The sequence below is a fragment of the Drosophila ananassae genome, chromosome 2L (genome assembly GCF_017639315.1).
Source record: "Drosophila ananassae strain 14024-0371.13 chromosome 2L, ASM1763931v2, whole genome shotgun sequence".
NCBI classification, from domain to species: Eukaryota; Metazoa; Arthropoda; class Insecta; order Diptera; family Drosophilidae; genus Drosophila; species Drosophila ananassae.
Genome location: NC_057927.1, coordinates 16,434,549 through 16,454,009, shown reverse-complemented (window position 1 = coordinate 16,454,009; position 19,461 = coordinate 16,434,549). Strand labels below are relative to the sequence as shown.

Below are 19,461 nucleotides of genomic sequence, written 5' to 3'. Positions count from 1 at the left end.
TTAACAAAAATTTTGAGACTATTAGAAAATACAAAACATAATTAAACTTCATTTTAGAAAACTTTTTTATTTATTTTTTTAGGTGCATTTTGAGCTGCTGTGACCGTGGAGCTGGAGCTGTTGCTGTAGATGGAGCAATGAAAATTTGCTGAGAGCGCCCCGAGGGCTTCCCACTTGGATTGGGACTGGACATGGTTCGGGTCTCTTGCCGCTGCTCTTGACCACGATCGATAACGCTTACACACACCCAAACACACAGAACAGCTCAAGACAGTGGAGCAGTCGGTTCGTGTAGGTTATGTTTATGAATTGTCTTGCAGATTTCTGCACACGGAATTATGCGTTTATCTCAGAGGGTTAATTTTGCGGCTGCTGCAGTTGCTGTTGCTGTTATGTGGTTCTTATTGTTGCTGTTATTGCCGCTGTTTTCCATAGTCTGGGTAATTAAATCGCAAGAAGCTGATAATATATGGAAAAGGGCTCAAAGTGTAGAGGAAAATGGTTTCTTTTTTTGTAGCTTGCTCTTCATTGTGTTTTTTCCTTTTTTTGGCCAAAAGGGTTTCTGGCTCTGCTCGGCTGCGGCATTCGAAGCTGCTGTTGATGTTGCTGCTGTGCATTTGCCCGCTAGGAAATTATTCATGATAACAGAGATTGCATTGATTGATTGTGTGGCTGCACTTGGGATGGGTTTGCCGCGGCTCGCCTCGGTCCGCCCGGGCTGACTTTCGGGCTGCCGATGGGGTCGCGGGCTTGTGGGGGAGCTGCATCTTCGACGGCTCCCGAGCCTGAGTTATTTGGGCTATTATATGTCTGTGATTTGGCCATAAGTTATACGAACATCGACAATCAATTGTTGGCGTGCCTAGGCGGTTACCACATGTGGCAGTAGTAGCTGGCCCCTGGCAACGGTATTCTGAAATTTAATAGGCTTTAAGAGGAATTCGGAAGGAGTAATCCTTGCAGGATAAAGCGTAATGCCTAGTCTTTAGTTATACAGGAGTAATAGTGACAAGAAAAAATCTTAACGTTTCTAAAAACTTTCTGAGAGCTACTTCAGAACTCGTTGAGGTTTGTTTGACACTTTGACCTTGTTAGCGGTCTTATATTTTAATTGTTTGTAATTAATTGACTGCAGGATAGCATTCGTTTAGTAAATAAAGTAACCAAGAAGTGTATATAACTGCAGACATAAACCCAGTTCAAGCCCCTAAAAATATGCAATGCAAACATTTTTGGCCTCGATATTGAGTTGAACAACCCAGAGCAACAAGAAAAAGAGACGTTCGGGGGATGGGAAATGATAGAGGGGGCACTTTATACATATACATGACCAAATATTGGCACAAATGAGCGTGTCTGCAATGCATTGACGAGCTCCCCTTTTTGGTATCGATCAAACAGACGAAGAACCAATATAGTAGAGATTCCTTAACTTTTCCCCCAACGGGATTGTCGAGCTGCCATGGCGACAATTGCATTGCACCGGAGGGAAATGCTAATGGGAGTGCTGTGGAATCTCGCTGACAGGGCACGCCATGGCACCAAACACATTATGGAAGCACACTAAACTATATACATATCGGGTGGGGGATACTATATGGCACCAACCAGCCGAGTCTATAAAAGCTTTGGCCTGTGTTTGCGGCCGTTTCAGTTCAACTTCAACGCGTCGTCGTCCTGTCGTCCTGTCGCTCAACATTCTCGCAGAAACAAAGAAACAATTAAAGTGCAAACCACAAGCCGCAAGCCGGAAGGAAGTGCATACCACAAGTGCTTCCCCAGCTCCACCTCAGCTACACAGCTCCTCCAGCTTGCTTCTCCCACCGCGTTGCATGTTGCATTGTGCCGCAGAAACTTTCGGTAGTCGTCTGTCCCCACCACCCATGTCGCTGATAAAATGAAAGCCGACAACTTCCTTAAGTACGGTGCCCCTTTGTACAATTCGAAAAGTGTCCGGAGCCACTCGCAGAGTCAACCGCAAGGCAGCCACATCGGAAACATCGCTAACCTGACATCGTCCTCGCTCCTGACGAGCGACGACTTGCGTCATCTAACCCAGCATCGTTCCGCAGGATACTCGGACAGGGAGAGCATCGCCAGTGTGAGCAGTGCGGGTGGCAGGATTAAGAGGCGATCGAGGTAATTTCACTTGCAGGAAAATAAACTTTTCAGCTGCCTCGGGTTGTCCTCGAGAAGTTGGTCAGCCACTTGAAACTGTCAAACTACGCAGTGACAAAAACATTTAAACTCAAGTTCTTCTTCTCTAGTTCTTCTTCAACAATTATGTAACAATTTCATGTTGCAAGAATTAAAGACTTCAAGGGCGGTTTTAATCTTTTTAAAGAATATAGTTTTACTTTTTGGGATATTGCTTTTACAAAACAAAAAATCTTTTAAAAAGACCAATAATACTGTAATAAAGCTGTTGGAATGAATGTAAAGCTTCTAACCTTTCAGTTAAGCTCCCAAAAAAAATAATTATTAATCCTGATTTGTGATTACATTTCCTCCCCAATTTATTTTCCACACGAAAGATAGTCTGTTCATAAATAAGTAAACTTACTTAATAAATACAGTTCCAATATAGGTCCATAAAAGGACCTGCTTTAGGGAAGCAAGGATTGAACAACCCCTAGGAGGTGGTGTTATTTCAACCATGACGCATGCACTCGGCCACAGGAGCAGGGTTAAAACCAAGGGCCAACGGTGTATTTTGGTCAACCTGTTGTCCTGGCAACAATAGCCACACCAATTCCCAATTGTCACCCCAACAGATAGCTTCAGTTTTTTTAGCTTTTAGTTCCTTTCAGTTGCTCGGTTGCAACTCAGTTCTCTAGTCAAAATTTTCTTTACTACAATGTGATGTCCTAGATGTCTGATTTAGTGCTTTTCTGTACGATTTAGAAACTTCCCGATGAAGTCGTCGAAGGGCATCAGCAAGAAGAGCAAGACCATGGATTACACCAACTACGCCTACAATGAGGCCGTGGGTCGCCTTAAGGTAATGCTGGCCGATAACACCTACGTGGCACCGAAACTGGGCGGTGGGACTTCTTCCTATTTACGGAATTTCAATGAGGATTCCGGAGACAACTTCTCCGATAACTTATCGGTGGGTAGATATTTAGAAATGTTATATTTTTATTCCTAAAAGTACGTCTCGATTAGGTTATTGAGCGACCTGTCTTTTCGGACATTTCTAAGTACTTGTCGCCAAGTCAAAAGTCACGGATTACTTCGTATCGTCCCAAAAAGAGCTACACTTCCGGATATATATCTTCCTCCAAGGAAAATCTAGCTTCCAATCCGGTTATCTATCCGAGCAGCTCTGTTCCATCTGCTCCTCTGCCCGCCGACAGTGTACCAGCTCCGGTGGAGATCTTCAGCTTTATAGAGAAACAGGAGGACTATATCGAACAGTTGGAGAAGGAGTCCAAGTACTGCCGCAACGAGCTGACTAATCTCCTTGGCAAAGTCAAGGATGTTATTAATGAAAACGAGCAGCTGACGGAGAATGCAAGATCCGAGTTGGTGGCCCTGGGATCAGGAAAGTCTCAGCCCGTGGTGGCCACTACAAGTCCATCATCGGACAGCGATGAGCATTTGGTTTACGGAAGTGGACGAAAGACACCCACAACCCCTAGAAAAGGAGGCTCCAAGGTGGTTCAGGTGCAAAGTCCTCGATACGCCAGTGCTCCGAATATCGTTTACGAGGCCAGGATCAGTGAACTGGAGGCGGAGCTGATGCAGGCCAGCATCGATTTGAGGCGCCTGCGTACGGAGAATGAGGAGCTCAAGCGGAAGCTGTCTCACACAGATCCCCTATCCACGGTGGCCACCCTGACCGGGGGAGCCAATTGCGATCTGCACCGTAAGCAGCTGGAATCTTTGCAGCAGGATAAACTTAATCTGGAGGAGAGTGTGCGCCATTTGCAGCGGCTCCTGGACGAAGCCAAGGCTCACAGCCAGGGCACCGCCTCGTCCAAGAGGTACATCAACGACCTGGTACAGATGGAGAGATCCCAGGCAGAGCTGGAGGTCCGCCATCTCCGGGATGAGCTGGACAGACAGCATGAAAGGGTGCGGGAGCTGCAACACGAAATGGCCCGGAGATTGGCCGAGGAGCGTGCCAGTGCCGAAAGGCGCTACAACAGCCAGGTGGACCAACTGGGCGGAGATCTCAGCTGCCAGTGGGAGCAGGTGGCCAAACTGCAGCTGGATCTGGAGCGGCAAAAGCGCTATGAAACGGATCTCAAGCGGGACGTGGCCAGTCGGAATTCGCAGATTGAAGAGCTCAAGATGGAGTTGAGGGCCAATAGGACAACCTTCTTGGCGGATATGGCCCAGGTGAATGCTGAGAAGCAGTCCCTGGAGCAGGAGATCACCTCGCTCCGACTTCAGTTGGACCGGGCTGCCAGGGAGACCAAAACCGAGGCAGCTCGTCTCACGGCTGAAATAAACTCATTGAGGCAGCGACTTGATAGGGGAGATGCCGATCTTCTGCACTCCAAGAGGGAGGTCCTGCGTCTCAATGACGAAATAGCCAACCTGGAGAAAGAGGTAGGTGCTTAAAACTGATCTTAATCGAAGAAAATCATAATTTTTATTCACAGCTGGCCTATGGAGAACTTAAGAACGAGGTTCGACCCACCAAAAAGGATTTAGACAAGCGTATCTCGGAGCTACAGGATAAGCATGGTAAGTACATGAGGGATCATCCCCCACTGAAACACTCTTTCCTCTATCAACACCCTTTAGTATCCTGTCACTATCCTGCCAATAAACTCTGGTTAACCTATTGAAGCTCGTAATGCGTTCCTGTGTGTGTCTTGAAGAAAATTTCCATTCCATTCAATCAAAACCCCCTGAATTCCAATTCGAAATTGTCCTTAGAGTGATGTTCAATAGTTTATCCATGAGTTTGGTTCTGTAGCGTGTTGCATTTAAGCCCATATCGAAAATATATGCATTTAAGCCCTATAACTAAACCGTTCAATGTCTGTTTGTAGCGGAAACGGTAAATGAACTTGAGGAAATGATAACATCTCAGAAGCAACTCATGGATAAACTGACGGGCGAGTGTAAAACCCTGACGGGCAAGTTAGAGGACACGACCTACAAGCACAAGTAAATATGATTGATAATGCTATTTAATGGTTATTGTTAAGACCTTAAATTATTAGTTATTCCTATCACCAATTAATTACATAAATAACACTTTAGAATGTTGAGAATATATGAATTTTTGATTGAAACTCTGTTGACATACAAGCAAAAAAATATATGTGGAATCCACCGCACAGCGCAATATGAAATTCAAGGCCAACCAAAGTTTTTCCCACCAGTATCCGACACCAATTTTCTTTTCCGAGATTCGTTCCACACCAAAGCAAAAGCAAAAAATATCAAAACATAAACATCTCGACCTAGCTTGAGACTGGATTAACACGCTGTACTTGTACTTCTTCAAACTTTTCTTTCGCTGCCTGCCTGCAATACAAAAATATTCCGCGCTAATTAGAACCAATTTGCGATCGTGTGATGCCAACAACAACAATAGCTGCAGCCGCAACAGCAACATCAACAAACGAACCTTTGACCGAAGCTGCCCCAACAACAGCAACAGTGTCTACAATGCCACCAACACTAATAGCAACAAAAGAAAGCGCAAACGAGTTCATTTTGCTGCCTGATTTGGAAATAGCCGAATTGGGAGGAGATGTTGCTTCTGTGACGGCTGCTGATGTTGCTGCTGTCGATGGCGATGAGATCCTGCAGAATATAATCCGGAGCAACGAGAGATTGGCAAAGGAACTGGCCAAAATGCCACCGTTGCCAAAGCTATCCAGCTATAAGAAGCCCCGAAGCAGACCTCAAGATGCCACAGCATCAGCAACAGCAACAACATCAGCAATAGAAGCAACATTGGCAGCAACTAGGCCAAAATGCTTTTGCCCCAGTTTCATGCGACACAGCCATTCAATGCGCAGACGCAGCAGCAGCGGCAGCAACGGTAGCGAGGCATGTTGCCGAAGTCGCAACGCCAGCAGGCAGCAACAACCAGCGGCAGCTGGAACATCAGGCAGCAAAGCGCGAACACAAACCACTCACAGCAAGAGCATGCTTTGTCACGGCCATGAGTTCACCCTAGACACACACCACCATCACCACCACCAACACTCAACGCACCGCACCGGCAACATTGCCGCCGAACAGCAACAGCAGCAGCAACAACAGTTGCCGCATCGCCACTCGGAGTGCTGTCATCCGTACAAAACGGATCCGTTGCCTTGGCTGCAACAGCATCTAGTTTTGAACCAGACCATCAGCAGTGGCAGTGCCACCAATTGTCAGCCCACATGTCAAGCCCAGAACTTGACAGTGAATACTGAAAGTATGGCAGCAGCAGCAGAAGCGGCACAAGCCGCTGCAAAATCCACCTGCCGAGGTCCTGGTAGCAATGCTCTGAGTGCCAGCATCAAGCCAAAGCTTTACTTTGAGCAGCTGTTGCAACGCGATGGCTGCCACAAGAAGCCACGCCCTCCCGTCAAGGTGGATGTGAATGTGCGGCTAGTTCCGAAGCAACCGAAGGTCACGCGTTCACTCAACGAAACCTTCGTTCAGGAGGTGGATGCGGTGGCCCATGCTCTCAATGAAACCTTTGTCAAGGAGACGGATAACGATAACGCTCCTGAACTGGCTCACATTGATGAGCAACTGGCGGAGCTGGAGCAGGATCGCCAGCGGGATCGGGATGAGGAAGCGGAGGAGGAGGAGCAGGAGCAGACCACAAAGCTTTGATAGTGTTTTTTTAATCCACAATTTAGTCTTAAGTTTAAGGTATATTGTCATCGTAAGGAAAGAAAGGGAAAGTCACTATCATTATGTTTGTAAAAATTATTTTTTAGAAATGATGTTATTCAGTTTTTTTGTATTACTTTAAAATATGTTATTTAATGGTTAAACATTTTTTTTAAAATGATATTTTTAAAAGGTAAAACTTTGCGTAACTTAGCACTTTAAACATCTATTTTCCATTCGATTTAATTCATTAGAAATTATAATTTTTTAACAATTAGTTTGGAGAAACAACAGCTACGTGCCACAAACGAGCAGCTGATGTCACGCCTCAGACAAATCTGGGCCAAATACAAATCACAATTACCAGTGCACCAAGGATCCTTAGAGCCGAGCTTTGAGGATATGCAAGGAGATGATGAGCACTTGATGAAAACTTTATCGGTAAGAGGATTTATTCACTATCTGACTAATAGTCTGTTTTCTCTCTCCCTCTTTCTTCTTTCTATTTCTTCTATCCTTCTACAAACTCTATCTATCCTTCCTTCCTCTGCAAAGAGAGGAAATATCTGCTCTACAATCGAATCTAGAATATCTATCGAATCGCATGTTGAGTAATGAGGAGCATATGAGTAAATTAGATACCTCACCACATGATTATACTAGCTTAGTTCCTGGAAAAGGTAAAGTTGTAGAGTTTTGAAAACAATTAGACATCTAGAGCGATACACAGACACAGAGCGGGAGTTTTGTTTAATTCTCAACTGATTTCATTATCAGAGCCGGAACCCGAAATCGAGGATGCGGAGAAGCCGGATGAAGTCCCGAATCCGACTTAGACACTATTACACCCCTTACCCTCAGACACTCGATAACATTCGATTGGCGAGCCACTCTAACCACCCAAATTTCTAAATTTCTTGTACCCACACAGCCGCTTACGACTACCAGGCAGCCACATATGGCACCACAATCGATCCCATACAAAGCACCCCACAACCACACAACAGCGCCGGCGACGACGACTACTCCACTGCAGCCGGCGGAGTCTTGGACGGAACAGCAGATCCAGCATCTGCCACAGCAGTTGCAACAACACCATCATCCGCAGCAACAGCTTCTGCTGCAGCCACAGCAGCAGCCAGTATTGCTGCCGCAGCAGCAACTGGTCGCAAGAGCAGCATTAGCAATGGAAAAGGACTCCTCTCGGATTACGGACTCCACGATAACGATGACGAGAATCTCAAGGACAACCTTGGCCTGGGCGAAAAGCAACAGCAGCAGCAACAGGAGCAGGAGCGGCAACGCGAGCGCGAGGAAAGAGACCGCGAATTGCAGCAACTACGGGAACAGCGAGAAAAGCGGGAAAGGGAGCGGGAGCGGGAGAGGGAACGGGAGCAGGCCGAGCAGCAGCAGCAGGCGGAGCAGCAGAAGCAGCAGCAGCAATCCCTGCCAGAAAGCAACATCAGCAACGCCGGCAGCGCCAATCTGGCCGCCTACAACACGGACTACAGCGCCTACGATCAGCAACAGTACGATGCGAGTGCCTACGATCCCAACGCCTACGCCCAGCAGCAGTACGAGGGCCAGCAGTACGACTACGGGGATCCGGGGGCCGGCTACGACTACGGAACCACCGATTACGGACAGACTGGATACCAGTATGACACCACGCCAGCAGGCTCCGCGGCCACACAGCCGCAGCCCGCTTACCAGGCAGCTCCTCAGCAGCGAGTGGATTACCAACGATCGCCACCAGCGTCAGCGGCGACAACGGGCATCACGTCACCGCCAGCCACAACAACAGGCGGAGGCGGAGGATCAGCCGGATCTCCTGGTGCCGGAGCAGGATCTGCAGCACCTATACCCACTGCGAGCCGACCACAACCGCGCTCGGGCAGCGGAGCTGTGGGGTCAACAGCTCCTGCTGTCGGATCAGTCGCCGGCAGCAAATCCACTCTGCCACAACAGCCTGCCCCGACCTCCGCCGGCAAGAAGTAGCTGGAGTCCCGACTGCGAGGACCACCTGCCTCTGGAGGGCTCCATCAGTAGCCCTAGCTTGATGCGCTCCTCAAACGACGAGACCTGCTCCGAGCTGGCCGATCTCAGTGAGACATTCATCCTCCTACCGGACTACGGAGGCGGAGGCTCCCACTATGAAGAGGAGGAAGAGCTAAGCTTGTCTCCGGCTCACACCACCATAATCACGGCAAGAAGGTCGAGTGCTCCGGCAGCCATACAGCAGCAGGGGGTCATTGCCAACGAAACAGTCGTCATCGTGCGCGATATAGATCCAGATCAGGAATAATGGCACTCAGTTCTCCAGCAAAAGATTTTTTCAGTAAAAATAAATATTGTACTTTCTGCTCATGTGTTCCGCAATAAACCAGTAACCGAAATTCTTGTTTTTTAATAAATAAATGGATTCCAAACTATTTATTTTTGTACAGAATAAGAAGTGGCCAAGATGACAGCTTCCTTGCGAATATTTTAGCCATTAACGCCACCCTTGGAAAAATTTCGAAAATGGGGTCCGATTTTAGGTGGTCAGGTTTTGATTGAAAATGAAAGTTCTTGAAGATCCAAGATCGGGAAGGTATAACATTCGCCGATCGGACAATTATCATGAAAGTTATGGCCTTTTTCCTGAAATAAATCGATGGGGAGGCCATGTTGGCCAAGTTAAGATCCTTGTGTGGCTAAAATGGAAACTTTTAAAACACTTTTTTGTCATTATTTAAGACAAATTGAATTGAATTCAATCTCACGGAATTAAAAAAGGAATTTCATTTACTATTTGGGGCTCGGAGCTTCTAACTGCATAAAAATATTTTGAAAATCGAGAAATACAACGTTGAGTAATTTTTTGGCCAAATTTATTCCTATGTCCAATGTTGCACTCCTTCAAGGATTGACTTTGACTTTATCACTATCTTGACTTTCACAAGTAATAACTATTAACATTAGAACTAATAAACAACTTCGTGACCTAATGCCTAGGGGACAGGACCACGCGAAGCTGTCAAAACAACTAAAGTGATGGCCAGACAGGAGCAAAATGTCCAGACTGACAAGCTCGTCAATTGCCAGCGACAACCAGCCTAGCACTCATAAAGTGCCACAATAAAATGAACTTGACTTTGACTTTGGAGGTTTGCCGTTTATGATGAGGTAGTAGTGCCACACGAATGTAACTTAAGTTTATTGAGTGTTTGCATAGGATGGGTTTTAGGATCCATCAGGATATGCGGTGGCTATGAGGCCCTTGCCCTTCCAGTCCCAGGCGAACGAGTAAATGGAGGCTTTCACGTGACCCAGTTGGATGTGGCAAGGCTCCTTCTCCGGTGTGGTAAGGAAGCAGGCTGTGTAAAGGCTCATCTCCAGTTCGGGTGAGGTGCCCACAAAGAATCCGTTGTAGGGCTTTTGGATGTTGTAGAACGTATGCCGGATACTTAGAAGCATTTGTTTGGGCTATTAGAGAAAAGTTTTGTTAAAATTGTGACGATTATTGGGAACTGTGAATTGCTTCAAGTTATTATCGCAATAACACCTCGTTGATGAACTTATCACATTACCTTTCCCATTTCCTGATGTTTCACCCAGCCCTTGTAGTCCACATTGCCACGCTGTTCCTGATCAGCAAAGTAAAGCCAATTGTGCAGGCCCAGAACCTTCTGGTCCCGGATCTCGGCCATGAACACATGCTCGAAACTGGAACTGCCCACTATGCCACGACCCCGGGAGTAGGGAGTGAACCAGAGCTCCTGCAGCATACGCAGCTGGTCGTCGTAATCCGAGCTTACGATATCTTTAGGATATTTTTAAAAGGGATAGTAAAGAAGTGAAAAAGACCACATGGAATCTCATCTTACCCTTGTTCACCAAAAATCTCATAGTTAGCTTCATCACCCGGGTGTTCATCACAGCTCTCAGAAAATCGTGCTGCTCCTGCACCTGTTCAGGAGTGGATTTTTCAGCCACGGCCACATCCAACTCATAGTTATCGAAGAGGCGCATCAGCAGGGCGGTGGTGGAGTTAGCATCCCTAACCAACAAATCCTGATGAAGTTCAAAGAGGCTGAAATGGGGTAAACATAAATGAAATTTGTTTTGGGGAAGATACTCCATTGAGCACTTACTTCTTGGATGCACGATCATCGTGGGCACCAGATGTGGTCTTTCCTTGAAGGTTCACCTTGTAGAGGTATGGACTGACCTCCACCTCCTCCGCGTAGAGACTCTTGGACAGGGTCAGAACATCGTCGGGCGCCTTGGGAAGCGGTTTGCTGTGGAAGTACTCTAAGAGAAGAAATCGTACTATATAAGATACATTTTCTCTTAAAATAAAAGAGACTACTGACCGTAAAAGTGCCAACTCAAGATGCCAATCGTGATCAGCAGGCCAACAATCACGAATCTCTTTAGTTTCTGGCATTTTTCTCCGTCGAAGAGGCTGCTGTTGTTGTTTGTTTGCTGCGGCACTGCGTCCATTTTAATTAAATTAACAAACAATTAATGATTAGTTAAACATTTGATTTTGAGCTGTTTGTTTGCTCCCTCGCTTCGTTTTTGTTTTTAGCTTCTTTTGGCAATAGTTGCCTTCTGCGAGATCGAGTTTTATCTGCTCACAACAACGGTCGAGACTGCTCTGAGATAGCTCTGCTCCAGCGCTGATCCCACTGCTCACATTATGCACAAAATTCCCCCAAAATGGATAACTCGTTCTCCCGCTCTTTTTGTCTGTTGGGGCCTTTTTGCTCTCTGGGGGATCATCTGTTTGTGTTTGTTTTTGTCGTCTGCTTCGCCAGAGACTCGTTGTTGCCCAGGTGCGGATTCAGGTTGCCCCCACTTTTTGGATATTTCATTTTAGGTCAGCATATGGCGATAAGTGGCCAGTTACATATGTAAATATATTATTGTTCAAACAAAAATGAAAGTCCAACATTCTTTAGCTTGAAAGCTGAAGTATTGTTTAAAAACCTTAATGTGAAGTTAAGCTGCAGATAGGAAACATATTCTACGAAATATTATTTCCAATTGTTACTATAAATCGTTGAGGTAATAAATACTTTGCTTATTCAAACAAAGTTCTACCAAATGCCAACATATGGCCAGGCAGGTATAAAAATTCCTAAACAATCCATTCACACACATTCATAATTCTCTACGTGTCTAGAATCAGTGAGTACTCTTTGGGGTTATTTAAACAAATAATTTAATCACGCAATTACCAATTTTTTTGTATGGTTAAATATCGCGTCATTTGTATGACCACCTCGACTGCAATTTAATGACACCCAAATCGGGTCTAAACATTAGTTGTCCAGGCCACAAACCGCCAACAGGAAGCAGTGACGTCTTGAGAAATCATTGAATGTATACAATTTAATACAAAATATTGTTTATTAATATCATTAAAAGTTGAGTGTGAAGCTACATTCGTCACTGGAAATTTGAAAAGTAACATGCAAAATTTTAATTATAAGAAACGAAAGGGAAACCAAATTTTTTTAGCACGCAGTTAGAAGTAATTAATAACACGAGTTCTAAAAATATAATCAAATGAATTGTTAAAATTTATAATCAACTTCTTATTTCATATCTTCACAATACTTATAAAGCATGGAAAATGTTTTAATATAAAACATACTAAATTCCTTAATTATATTAATACAATTTATAGAAACAACATTTTGATGATTCGTCATCGTAATCTAAAGCTCTACTAAGCCTGAAGTCATTAAGTTTCTTTTTTTTATTGATTAGAACTTCTTTTTAAAAGACAAAATGTCTTAGACAACCTTCAATATTTCTCACGCAATTCGTGTTAAATATTGGGAAATAGAAATAGAATACAGACTACAGCTTAACTTTCTCCCAAGTTTATTTACTAATGATTGCTAATACTTCGGCTTCATGATAGATGGAACCGAAGATAACCAGTTCGGGAACAACAATAGCTAACAACAGCAGCTATTGTTGTTCCCGAACTGGTTTCCGATGTTCGAGAATCTTTATAAGGCCCAGTCTGGTAAGAAATTGTGTTCAGTTTGAATTTAATCAGCGTTCTGTGCAGTTGCTCGGCAGTCAATAATTTAGCCAGTGAGTGTGAATTGAAATATTGTATTCTGGCATATCTATGCAAATATTTTCAATTGAGTTTATTACACTCTTCAATTAACAAAAGAATACTTGCTGTATTTTGTGGTGTGACATCTTTTAAAGAAATTTATTTATTTACTATTGAAAATATTTTTGTTGTTGCCTGTGGCCTATGAGGTGTAAGTTCTACGGGTTCGTTTACTGATAGTGAGCTGAAAATTTAAAAATAGTAAATACAATTGATAAGAAAATATATATTTATGTTTTTTTGTCACCTAAAGCTGCATTATAGTGTTATCAGGTGGAAAGGTTTTCTTATCTTTTAAAACAGCAGCTCAAATTGAAAGAAAATATTACCTATTAAAGTTTTTGAGAATAGTCTTATGTGTATAATGCAAAAAATTTCGAAAATATATAAGAAGGAACGAGCATTTTTTATGAAAATAGAAAATAAATTGTAAAATTATAAACTTGCAGCAAAAAAAATTTTCAGTTCGAATTTTTATTCTAAGGTTTAAAAAAAAATGGCTAAAATAATGTAAAAAATTTTCAGATATTTTGTAATTTAAAGTTCAATTTTAACGACTTTTCCTCGTTTTAAGCGTAAGCTTTCGGGAGAGAGCTTAACTAAAGCCTGCGTTCAAGCGACAATACCGCTCAACCATAGGTCTACAGGTGGCACTTTGATTTCTTTACTTTTACGGTCATCCTCGGATTACAGGTGCAATGTAAATTAAAGGGAGTGCCTTATTGGCTAGATCCATATTTGTTAGGCGTACGCCTGAATGAAATATCAATTTATTGACTAAGTTGGCGCACCTTCACCGGAATCCCCTTTAAACAGCGCCTCTGTGCCATTGTCGCTCTCTTGGGGAGCTTTTGCTCATTTCGATTTTGGCGGGCGCTCAAATCTTGTTCATGAAAGTTTCAAAAATCTCTCTAAAAGTCATAAAATGGATTTGCAATACTCAAAAAAGTAGGGGGTGAACCAGAGCTCCTGCAGCATACGCAGCTGGTCGTCGTAATCCGAGCTTACGATATCTTTAGGATATTTTTAAAAGGGATAGTAAAGAAGTGAAAAGACCACATGGAATCTCATCTTACCCTTGTTCACCAAAAATCTCATAGTTAGCTTCATCACCCGGGTGTTCATCACAGCTCTCAGAAAATCGTGCTGCTCCTGCACCTGTTCAGGAGTGGATTTTTCAGCCACGGCCACATCCAACTCATAGTTATCGAAGAGGCGCATCAGCAGGGCGGTGGTGGAGTTAGCATCCCTAACCAACAAATCCTGATGAAGTTCAAAGAGGCTGAAATGGGGTAAACATAAATGAAATTTGTTTTGGGGAAGATACTCCATTGAGCACTTACTTCTTGGATGCACGATCATCGTGGGCACCAGATGTGGTCTTTCCTTGAAGGTTCACCTTGTAGAGGTATGGACTGACCTCCACCTCCTCCGCGTAGAGACTCTTGGACAGGGTCAGAACATCGTCGGGCGCCTTGGGAAGCGGTTTGCTGTGGAAGTACTCTAAGAGAAGAAATCGTACTATATAAGATACATTTTCTCTTAAAATAAAAGAGACTACTGACCGTAAAAGTGCCAACTCAAGATGCCAATCGTGATCAGCAGGCCAACAATCACGAATCTCTTTAGTTTCTGGCATTTTTCTCCGTCGAAGAGGCTGCTGTTGTTGTTTGTTTGCTGCGGCACTGCGTCCATTTTAATTAAATTAACAAACAATTAATGATTAGTTAAACATTTGATTTTGAGCTGTTTGTTTGCTCCCTCGCTTCGTTTTTGTTTTTAGCTTCTTTTGGCAATAGTTGCCTTCTGCGAGATCGAGTTTTATCTGCTCACAACAACGGTCGAGACTGCTCTGAGATAGCTCTGCTCCAGCGCTGATCCCACTGCTCACATTATGCACAAAATTCCCCCAAAATGGATAACTCGTTCTCCCGCTCTTTTTGTCTGTTGGGGCCTTTTTGCTCTCTGGGGGATCATCTGTTTGTGTTTGTTTTTGTCGTCTGCTTCGCCAGAGACTCGTTGTTGCCCAGGTGCGGATTCAGGTTGCCCCCACTTTTTGGATATTTCATTTTAGGTCAGCATATGGCGATAAGTGGCCAGTTACATATGTAAATATATTATTGTTCAAACAAAAATGAAAGTCCAACATTCTTTAGCTTGAAAGCTGAAGTATTGTTTAAAAACCTTAATGTGAAGTTAAGCTGCAGATAGGAAACATATTCTACGAAATATTATTTCCAATTGTTACTATAAATCGTTGAGGTAATAAATACTTTGCTTATTCAAACAAAGTTCTACCAAATGCCAACATATGGCCAGGCAGGTATAAAAATTCCTAAACAATCCATTCACACACATTCATAATTCTCTACGTGTCTAGAATCAGTGAGTACTCTTTGGGGTTATTTAAACAAATAATTTAATCACGCAATTACCAATTTTTTTGTATGGTTAAATATCGCGTCATTTGTATGACCACCTCGACTGCAATTTAATGACACCCAAATCGGGTCTAAACATTAGTTGTCCAGGCCACAAACCGCCAACAGGAAGCAGTGACGTCTTGAGAAATCATTGAATGTATACAATTTAATACAAAATATTGTTTATTAATATCATTAAAAGTTGAGTGTGAAGCTACATTCGTCACTGGAAATTTGAAAAGTAACATGCAAAATTTTAATTATAAGAAACGAAAGGGAAACCAAATTTTTTTAGCACGCAGTTAGAAGTAATTAATAACACGAGTTCTAAAAATATAATCAAATGAATTGTTAAAATTTATAATCAACTTCTTATTTCATATCTTCACAATACTTATAAAGCATGGAAAATGTTTTAATATAAAACATACTAAATTCCTTAATTATATTAATACAATTTATAGAAACAACATTTTGATGATTCGTCATCGTAATCTAAAGCTCTACTAAGCCTGAAGTCATTAAGTTTCTTTTTTTTATTGATTAGAACTTCTTTTTAAAAGACAAAATGTCTTAGACAACCTTCAATATTTCTCACGCAATTCGTGTTAAATATTGGGAAATAGAAATAGAATACAGACTACAGCTTAACTTTCTCCCAAGTTTATTTACTAATGATTGCTAATACTTCGGCTTCATGATAGATGGAACCGAAGATAACCAGTTCGGGAACAACAATAGCTAACAACAGCAGCTATTGTTGTTCCCGAACTGGTTTCCGATGTTCGAGAATCTTTATAAGGCCCAGTCTGGTAAGAAATTGTGTTCAGTTTGAATTTAATCAGCGTTCTGTGCAGTTGCTCGGCAGTCAATAATTTAGCCAGTGAGTGTGAATTGAAATATTGTATTCTGGCATATCTATGCAAATATTTTCAATTGAGTTTATTACACTCTTCAATTAACAAAAGAATACTTGCTGTATTTTGTGGTGTGACATCTTTTAAAGAAATTTATTTATTTACTATTGAAAATATTTTTGTTGTTGCCTGTGGCCTATGAGGTGTAAGTTCTACGGGTTCGTTTACTGATAGTGAGCTGAAAATTTAAAAATAGTAAATACAATTGATAAGAAAATATATATTTATGTTTTTTTGTCACCTAAAGCTGCATTATAGTGTTATCAGGTGGAAAGGTTTTCTTATCTTTTAAAACAGCAGCTCAAATTGAAAGAAAATATTACCTATTAAAGTTTTTGAGAATAGTCTTATGTGTATAATGCAAAAAATTTCGAAAATATATAAGAAGGAACGAGCATTTTTTATGAAAATAGAAAATAAATTGTAAAATTATAAACTTGCAGCAAAAAAAATTTTCAGTTCGAATTTTTATTCTAAGGTTTAAAAAAAAATGGCTAAAATAATGTAAAAAATTTTCAGATATTTTGTAATTTAAAGTTCAATTTTAACGACTTTTCCTCGTTTTAAGCGTAAGCTTTCGGGAGAGAGCTTAACTAAAGCCTGCGTTCAAGCGACAATACCGCTCAACCATAGGTCTACAGGTGGCACTTTGATTTCTTTACTTTTACGGTCATCCTCGGATTACAGGTGCAATGTAAATTAAAGGGAGTGCCTTATTGGCTAGATCCATATTTGTTAGGCGTACGCCTGAATGAAATATCAATTTATTGACTAAGTTGGCGCACCTTCACCGGAATCCCCTTTAAACAGCGCCTCTGTGCCATTGTCGCTCTCTTGGGGAGCTTTTGCTCATTTCGATTTTGGCGGGCGCTCAAATCTTGTTCATGAAAGTTTCAAAAATCTCTCTAAAAGTCATAAAATGGATTTGCAATACTCAAAAAAGTAGGGGGTGAACCAGAGCTCCTGCAGCATACGCAGCTGGTCGTCGTAATCCGAGCTTACGATATCTTTAGGATATTTTTAAAAGGGATAGTAAAGAAGTGAAAAGACCACATGGAATCTCATCTTACCCTTGTTCACCAAAAATCTCATAGTTAGCTTCATCACCCGGGTGTTCATCACAGCTCTCAGAAAATCGTGCTGCTCCTGCACCTGTTCAGGAGTGGATTTTTCAGCCACGGCCACATCCAACTCATAGTTATCGAAGAGGCGCATCAGCAGGGCGGTGGTGGAGTTAGCATCCCTAACCAACAAATCCTGATGAAGTTCAAAGAGGCTGAAATGGGGTAAACATAAATGAAATTTGTTTTGGGGAAGATACTCCATTGAGCACTTACTTCTTGGATGCACGATCATCGTGGGCACCAGATGTGGTCTTTCCTTGAAGGTTCACCTTGTAGAGGTATGGACTGACCTCCACCTCCTCCGCGTAGAGACTCTTGGACAGGGTCAGAACATCGTCGGGCGCCTTGGGAAGCGGTTTGCTGTGGAAGTACTCTAAGAGAAGAAATCGTACTATATAAGATACATTTTCTCTTAAAATAAAAGAGACTACTGACCGTAAAAGTGCCAACTCAAGATGCCAATCGTGATCAGCAGGCCAACAATCACGAATCTCTTTAGTTTCTGGCATTTTTCTCCGTCGAAGAGGCTGCTGTTGTTGTTTGTTTGCTGCGGCACTGCGTCCATTTTAATTAAATTAACAAACAATTAATGATTAGTTAAACATTTGATTTTGAGCTGTTTGTTTGCTCCCTCGCTTCGTTTTTGTTTTTAGCTTCTTTTGGCAATAGTTGCCTTCTGCGAGATCGAGTTTTATCTGCTCACAACAACGGTCGAGACTGCTCTGAGATAGCTCTGCTCCAGCGCTGATCCCACTGCTCACATTATGCACAAAATTCCCCCAAAATGGATAACTCGTTCTCCCGCTCTTTTTGTCTGTTGGGGCCTTTTTGCTCTCTGGGGGATCATCTGTTTGTGTTTGTTTTTGTCGTCTGCTTCGCCAGAGACTCGTTGTTGCCCAGGTGCGGATTCAGGTTGCCCCCACTTTTTGGATATTTCATTTTAGGTCAGCATATGGCGATAAGTGGCCAGTTACATATGTAAATATATTATTGTTCAAACAAAAATGAAAGTCCAACATTCTTTAGCTTGAAAGCTGAAGTATTGTTTAAAAACCTTAATGTGAAGTTAAGCTGCAGATAGGAAACATATTCTACGAAATATTATTTCCAATTGTTACTATAAATCGTTGAGGTAATAAATACTTTGCTTATTCAAACAAAGTTCTACCAAATGCCAACATATGGCCAGGCAGGTATAAAAATTCCTAAACAATCCATTCACACACATTCATAATTCTCTACGTGTCTAGAATCAGTGAGTACTCTTTGGGGTTATTTAAACAAATAATTTAATCACGCAATTACCAATTTTTTTGTATGGTTAAATATCGCGTCATTTGTATGACCACCTCGACTGCAATTTAATGACACCCAAATCGGGTCTAAACATTAGTTGTCCAGGCCACAAACCGCCAACAGGAAGCAGTGACGTCTTGAGAAATCATTGAATGTATACAATTTAATACAAAATATTGTTTATTAATATCATTAAAAGTTGAGTGTGAAGCTACATTCGTCACTGGAAATTTGAAAAGTAACATGCAAAATTTTAATTATAAGAAACGAAAGGGAAACCAAATTTTTTTAGCACGCAGTTAGAAGTAATTAATAACACGAGTTCTAAAAATATAATCAAATGAATTGTTAAAATTTATAATCAACTTCTTATTTCATATCTTCACAATACTTATAAAGCATGGAAAATGTTTTAATATAAAACATACTAAATTCCTTAATTATATTAATACAATTTATAGAAACAACATTTTGATGATTCGTCATCGTAATCTAAAGCTCTACTAAGCCTGAAGTCATTAAGTTTCTTTTTTTTATTGATTAGAACTTCTTTTTAAAAGACAAAATGTCTTAGACAACCTTCAATATTTCTCACGCAATTCGTGTTAAATATTGGGAAATAGAAATAGAATACAGACTACAGCTTAACTTTCTCCCAAGTTTATTTACTAATGATTGCTAATACTTCGGCTTCATGATAGATGGAACCGAAGATAACCAGTTCGGGAACAACAATAGCTAACAACAGCAGCTATTGTTGTTCCCGAACTGGT

The 19,461-nt window shown here is 42.1% G+C and overlaps 4 protein-coding genes across 16 annotated transcripts; 1 reads left to right on the top strand and 3 right to left on the bottom strand.

Moving 5' to 3' along the window:
* The first annotated feature begins 1,620 nt into the window (after positions 1–1,620).
* Positions 1,621–9,211, top strand: LOC6499265 (calponin homology domain-containing protein DDB_G0272472). 7 transcript variants are annotated; one of them, XM_001954957.3, is made up of 8 exons: positions 1,621–2,139; positions 2,905–3,112; positions 3,169–4,560; positions 4,614–4,698; positions 5,010–5,127; positions 7,357–7,481; positions 7,733–8,532; positions 8,594–9,211. In XM_001954957.3, the coding sequence occupies exons 1-8, from the start codon at positions 1,898–1,900 to the stop codon at positions 9,104–9,106; spliced, it is 3,483 nt and encodes a 1,160-aa protein (XP_001954993.1). In that variant the 5' UTR covers positions 1,621–1,897; the 3' UTR covers positions 9,107–9,211. The 7 variants fall into 7 exon arrangements, 6 of the variants coding, with proteins under 6 accessions (XP_001954993.1, XP_032307414.1, XP_014765989.1 ...); XM_032451523.1 differs by lacking the exon at positions 7,357–7,481 and adding an exon at positions 7,080–7,242 and having other exon boundaries at positions 7,733–9,211; XM_014910503.3 differs by having other exon boundaries at positions 7,733–9,210.
* A 446-nt stretch (positions 9,212–9,657) lies between these two features.
* LOC6501322 (poly(U)-specific endoribonuclease homolog) lies at positions 9,658–11,298 on the bottom strand. Its single transcript, XM_001954956.4, has 5 exons — positions 11,160–11,298; positions 10,938–11,097; positions 10,671–10,876; positions 10,374–10,606; positions 9,658–10,269 (listed from the first exon to the last, which is right to left on the bottom strand). The coding sequence occupies exons 1-5, from the start codon at positions 11,287–11,289 to the stop codon at positions 10,027–10,029; spliced, it is 972 nt and encodes a 323-aa protein (XP_001954992.1). The 5' UTR covers positions 11,290–11,298; the 3' UTR covers positions 9,658–10,026.
* Positions 11,248–14,632, bottom strand: LOC116654911 (poly(U)-specific endoribonuclease homolog). Of its 4 annotated transcripts, none has more exons than XR_006506889.1 (5): positions 14,494–14,632; positions 14,272–14,431; positions 14,005–14,210; positions 13,720–13,941; positions 12,841–13,112 (listed from the first exon to the last, which is right to left on the bottom strand). XR_006506889.1 is itself a non-coding variant. In XM_032451550.2 (4 exons), the coding sequence occupies exons 1-4, from the start codon at positions 14,621–14,623 to the stop codon at positions 13,099–13,101; spliced, it is 510 nt and encodes a 169-aa protein (XP_032307441.1). In that variant the 5' UTR covers positions 14,624–14,632; the 3' UTR covers positions 11,248–13,098. The 4 variants fall into 4 exon arrangements, 2 of the variants coding, with proteins under 2 accessions (XP_032307441.1, XP_032307437.1); XR_006506890.1 differs by lacking the exon at positions 13,720–13,941 and having other exon boundaries at positions 12,841–12,935; positions 12,995–13,112; XM_032451550.2 differs by lacking the exon at positions 13,720–13,941 and having other exon boundaries at positions 11,248–13,112.
* LOC6498835 (poly(U)-specific endoribonuclease homolog) lies at positions 14,582–19,390 on the bottom strand. 4 transcript variants are annotated; one of them, XR_006506891.1, is made up of 5 exons: positions 17,828–19,390; positions 17,606–17,765; positions 17,339–17,544; positions 17,054–17,275; positions 16,175–16,446 (listed from the first exon to the last, which is right to left on the bottom strand). XR_006506891.1 is itself a non-coding variant. In XM_032451560.2 (4 exons), exons 1-4 carry the CDS (start codon positions 17,955–17,957, stop codon positions 16,433–16,435), a joined length of 510 nt encoding a protein of 169 aa, XP_032307451.1. In that variant the 5' UTR covers positions 17,958–19,389; the 3' UTR covers positions 14,582–16,432. The 4 variants fall into 4 exon arrangements, 2 of the variants coding, with proteins under 2 accessions (XP_032307451.1, XP_032307446.1); XR_006506892.1 differs by lacking the exon at positions 17,054–17,275 and having other exon boundaries at positions 16,175–16,269; positions 16,329–16,446; positions 17,828–19,389; XM_032451560.2 differs by lacking the exon at positions 17,054–17,275 and having other exon boundaries at positions 14,582–16,446; positions 17,828–19,389.
* Positions 19,391–19,461: the final 71 nt, after the last annotated feature.

Excerpts from the sequence above, each read along its gene's own strand:
- LOC6499265 (XM_032451523.1), top strand. The coding sequence starts at position 1,898 with ATGAAAGCCGACAACTTCCTTAAGTACGGTGCCCCTTTGTACAATTCG. Across the intron at positions 3,113-3,168 it reads ACTTCTCCGATAACTTATCG|GTTATTGAGCGACCTGTCTT; the intron begins GTGGGTAGATAT and ends CGTCTCGATTAG. Across the intron at positions 4,699-5,009 it reads GGAGCTACAGGATAAGCATG|CGGAAACGGTAAATGAACTT; the intron begins GTAAGTACATGA and ends GTCTGTTTGTAG.
- LOC6501322 (XM_001954956.4), bottom strand. The coding sequence starts at position 11,289 with ATGGACGCAGTGCCGCAGCAAACAAACAACAACAGCAGCCTCTTCGAC. Across the intron at positions 11,098-11,159 it reads CTTGAGTTGGCACTTTTACG|AGTACTTCCACAGCAAACCG; the intron begins GTCAGTAGTCTC and ends TTCTTCTCTTAG. Across the intron at positions 10,877-10,937 it reads GATGATCGTGCATCCAAGAA|CCTCTTTGAACTTCATCAGG; the intron begins GTAAGTGCTCAA and ends ACCCCATTTCAG.
- LOC116654911 (XM_032451546.2), bottom strand. The coding sequence starts at position 14,623 with ATGGACGCAGTGCCGCAGCAAACAAACAACAACAGCAGCCTCTTCGAC. Across the intron at positions 14,432-14,493 it reads CTTGAGTTGGCACTTTTACG|AGTACTTCCACAGCAAACCG; the intron begins GTCAGTAGTCTC and ends TTCTTCTCTTAG. Across the intron at positions 14,211-14,271 it reads GATGATCGTGCATCCAAGAA|CCTCTTTGAACTTCATCAGG; the intron begins GTAAGTGCTCAA and ends ACCCCATTTCAG.
- LOC6498835 (XM_032451555.2), bottom strand. The coding sequence starts at position 17,957 with ATGGACGCAGTGCCGCAGCAAACAAACAACAACAGCAGCCTCTTCGAC. Across the intron at positions 17,766-17,827 it reads CTTGAGTTGGCACTTTTACG|AGTACTTCCACAGCAAACCG; the intron begins GTCAGTAGTCTC and ends TTCTTCTCTTAG. Across the intron at positions 17,545-17,605 it reads GATGATCGTGCATCCAAGAA|CCTCTTTGAACTTCATCAGG; the intron begins GTAAGTGCTCAA and ends ACCCCATTTCAG.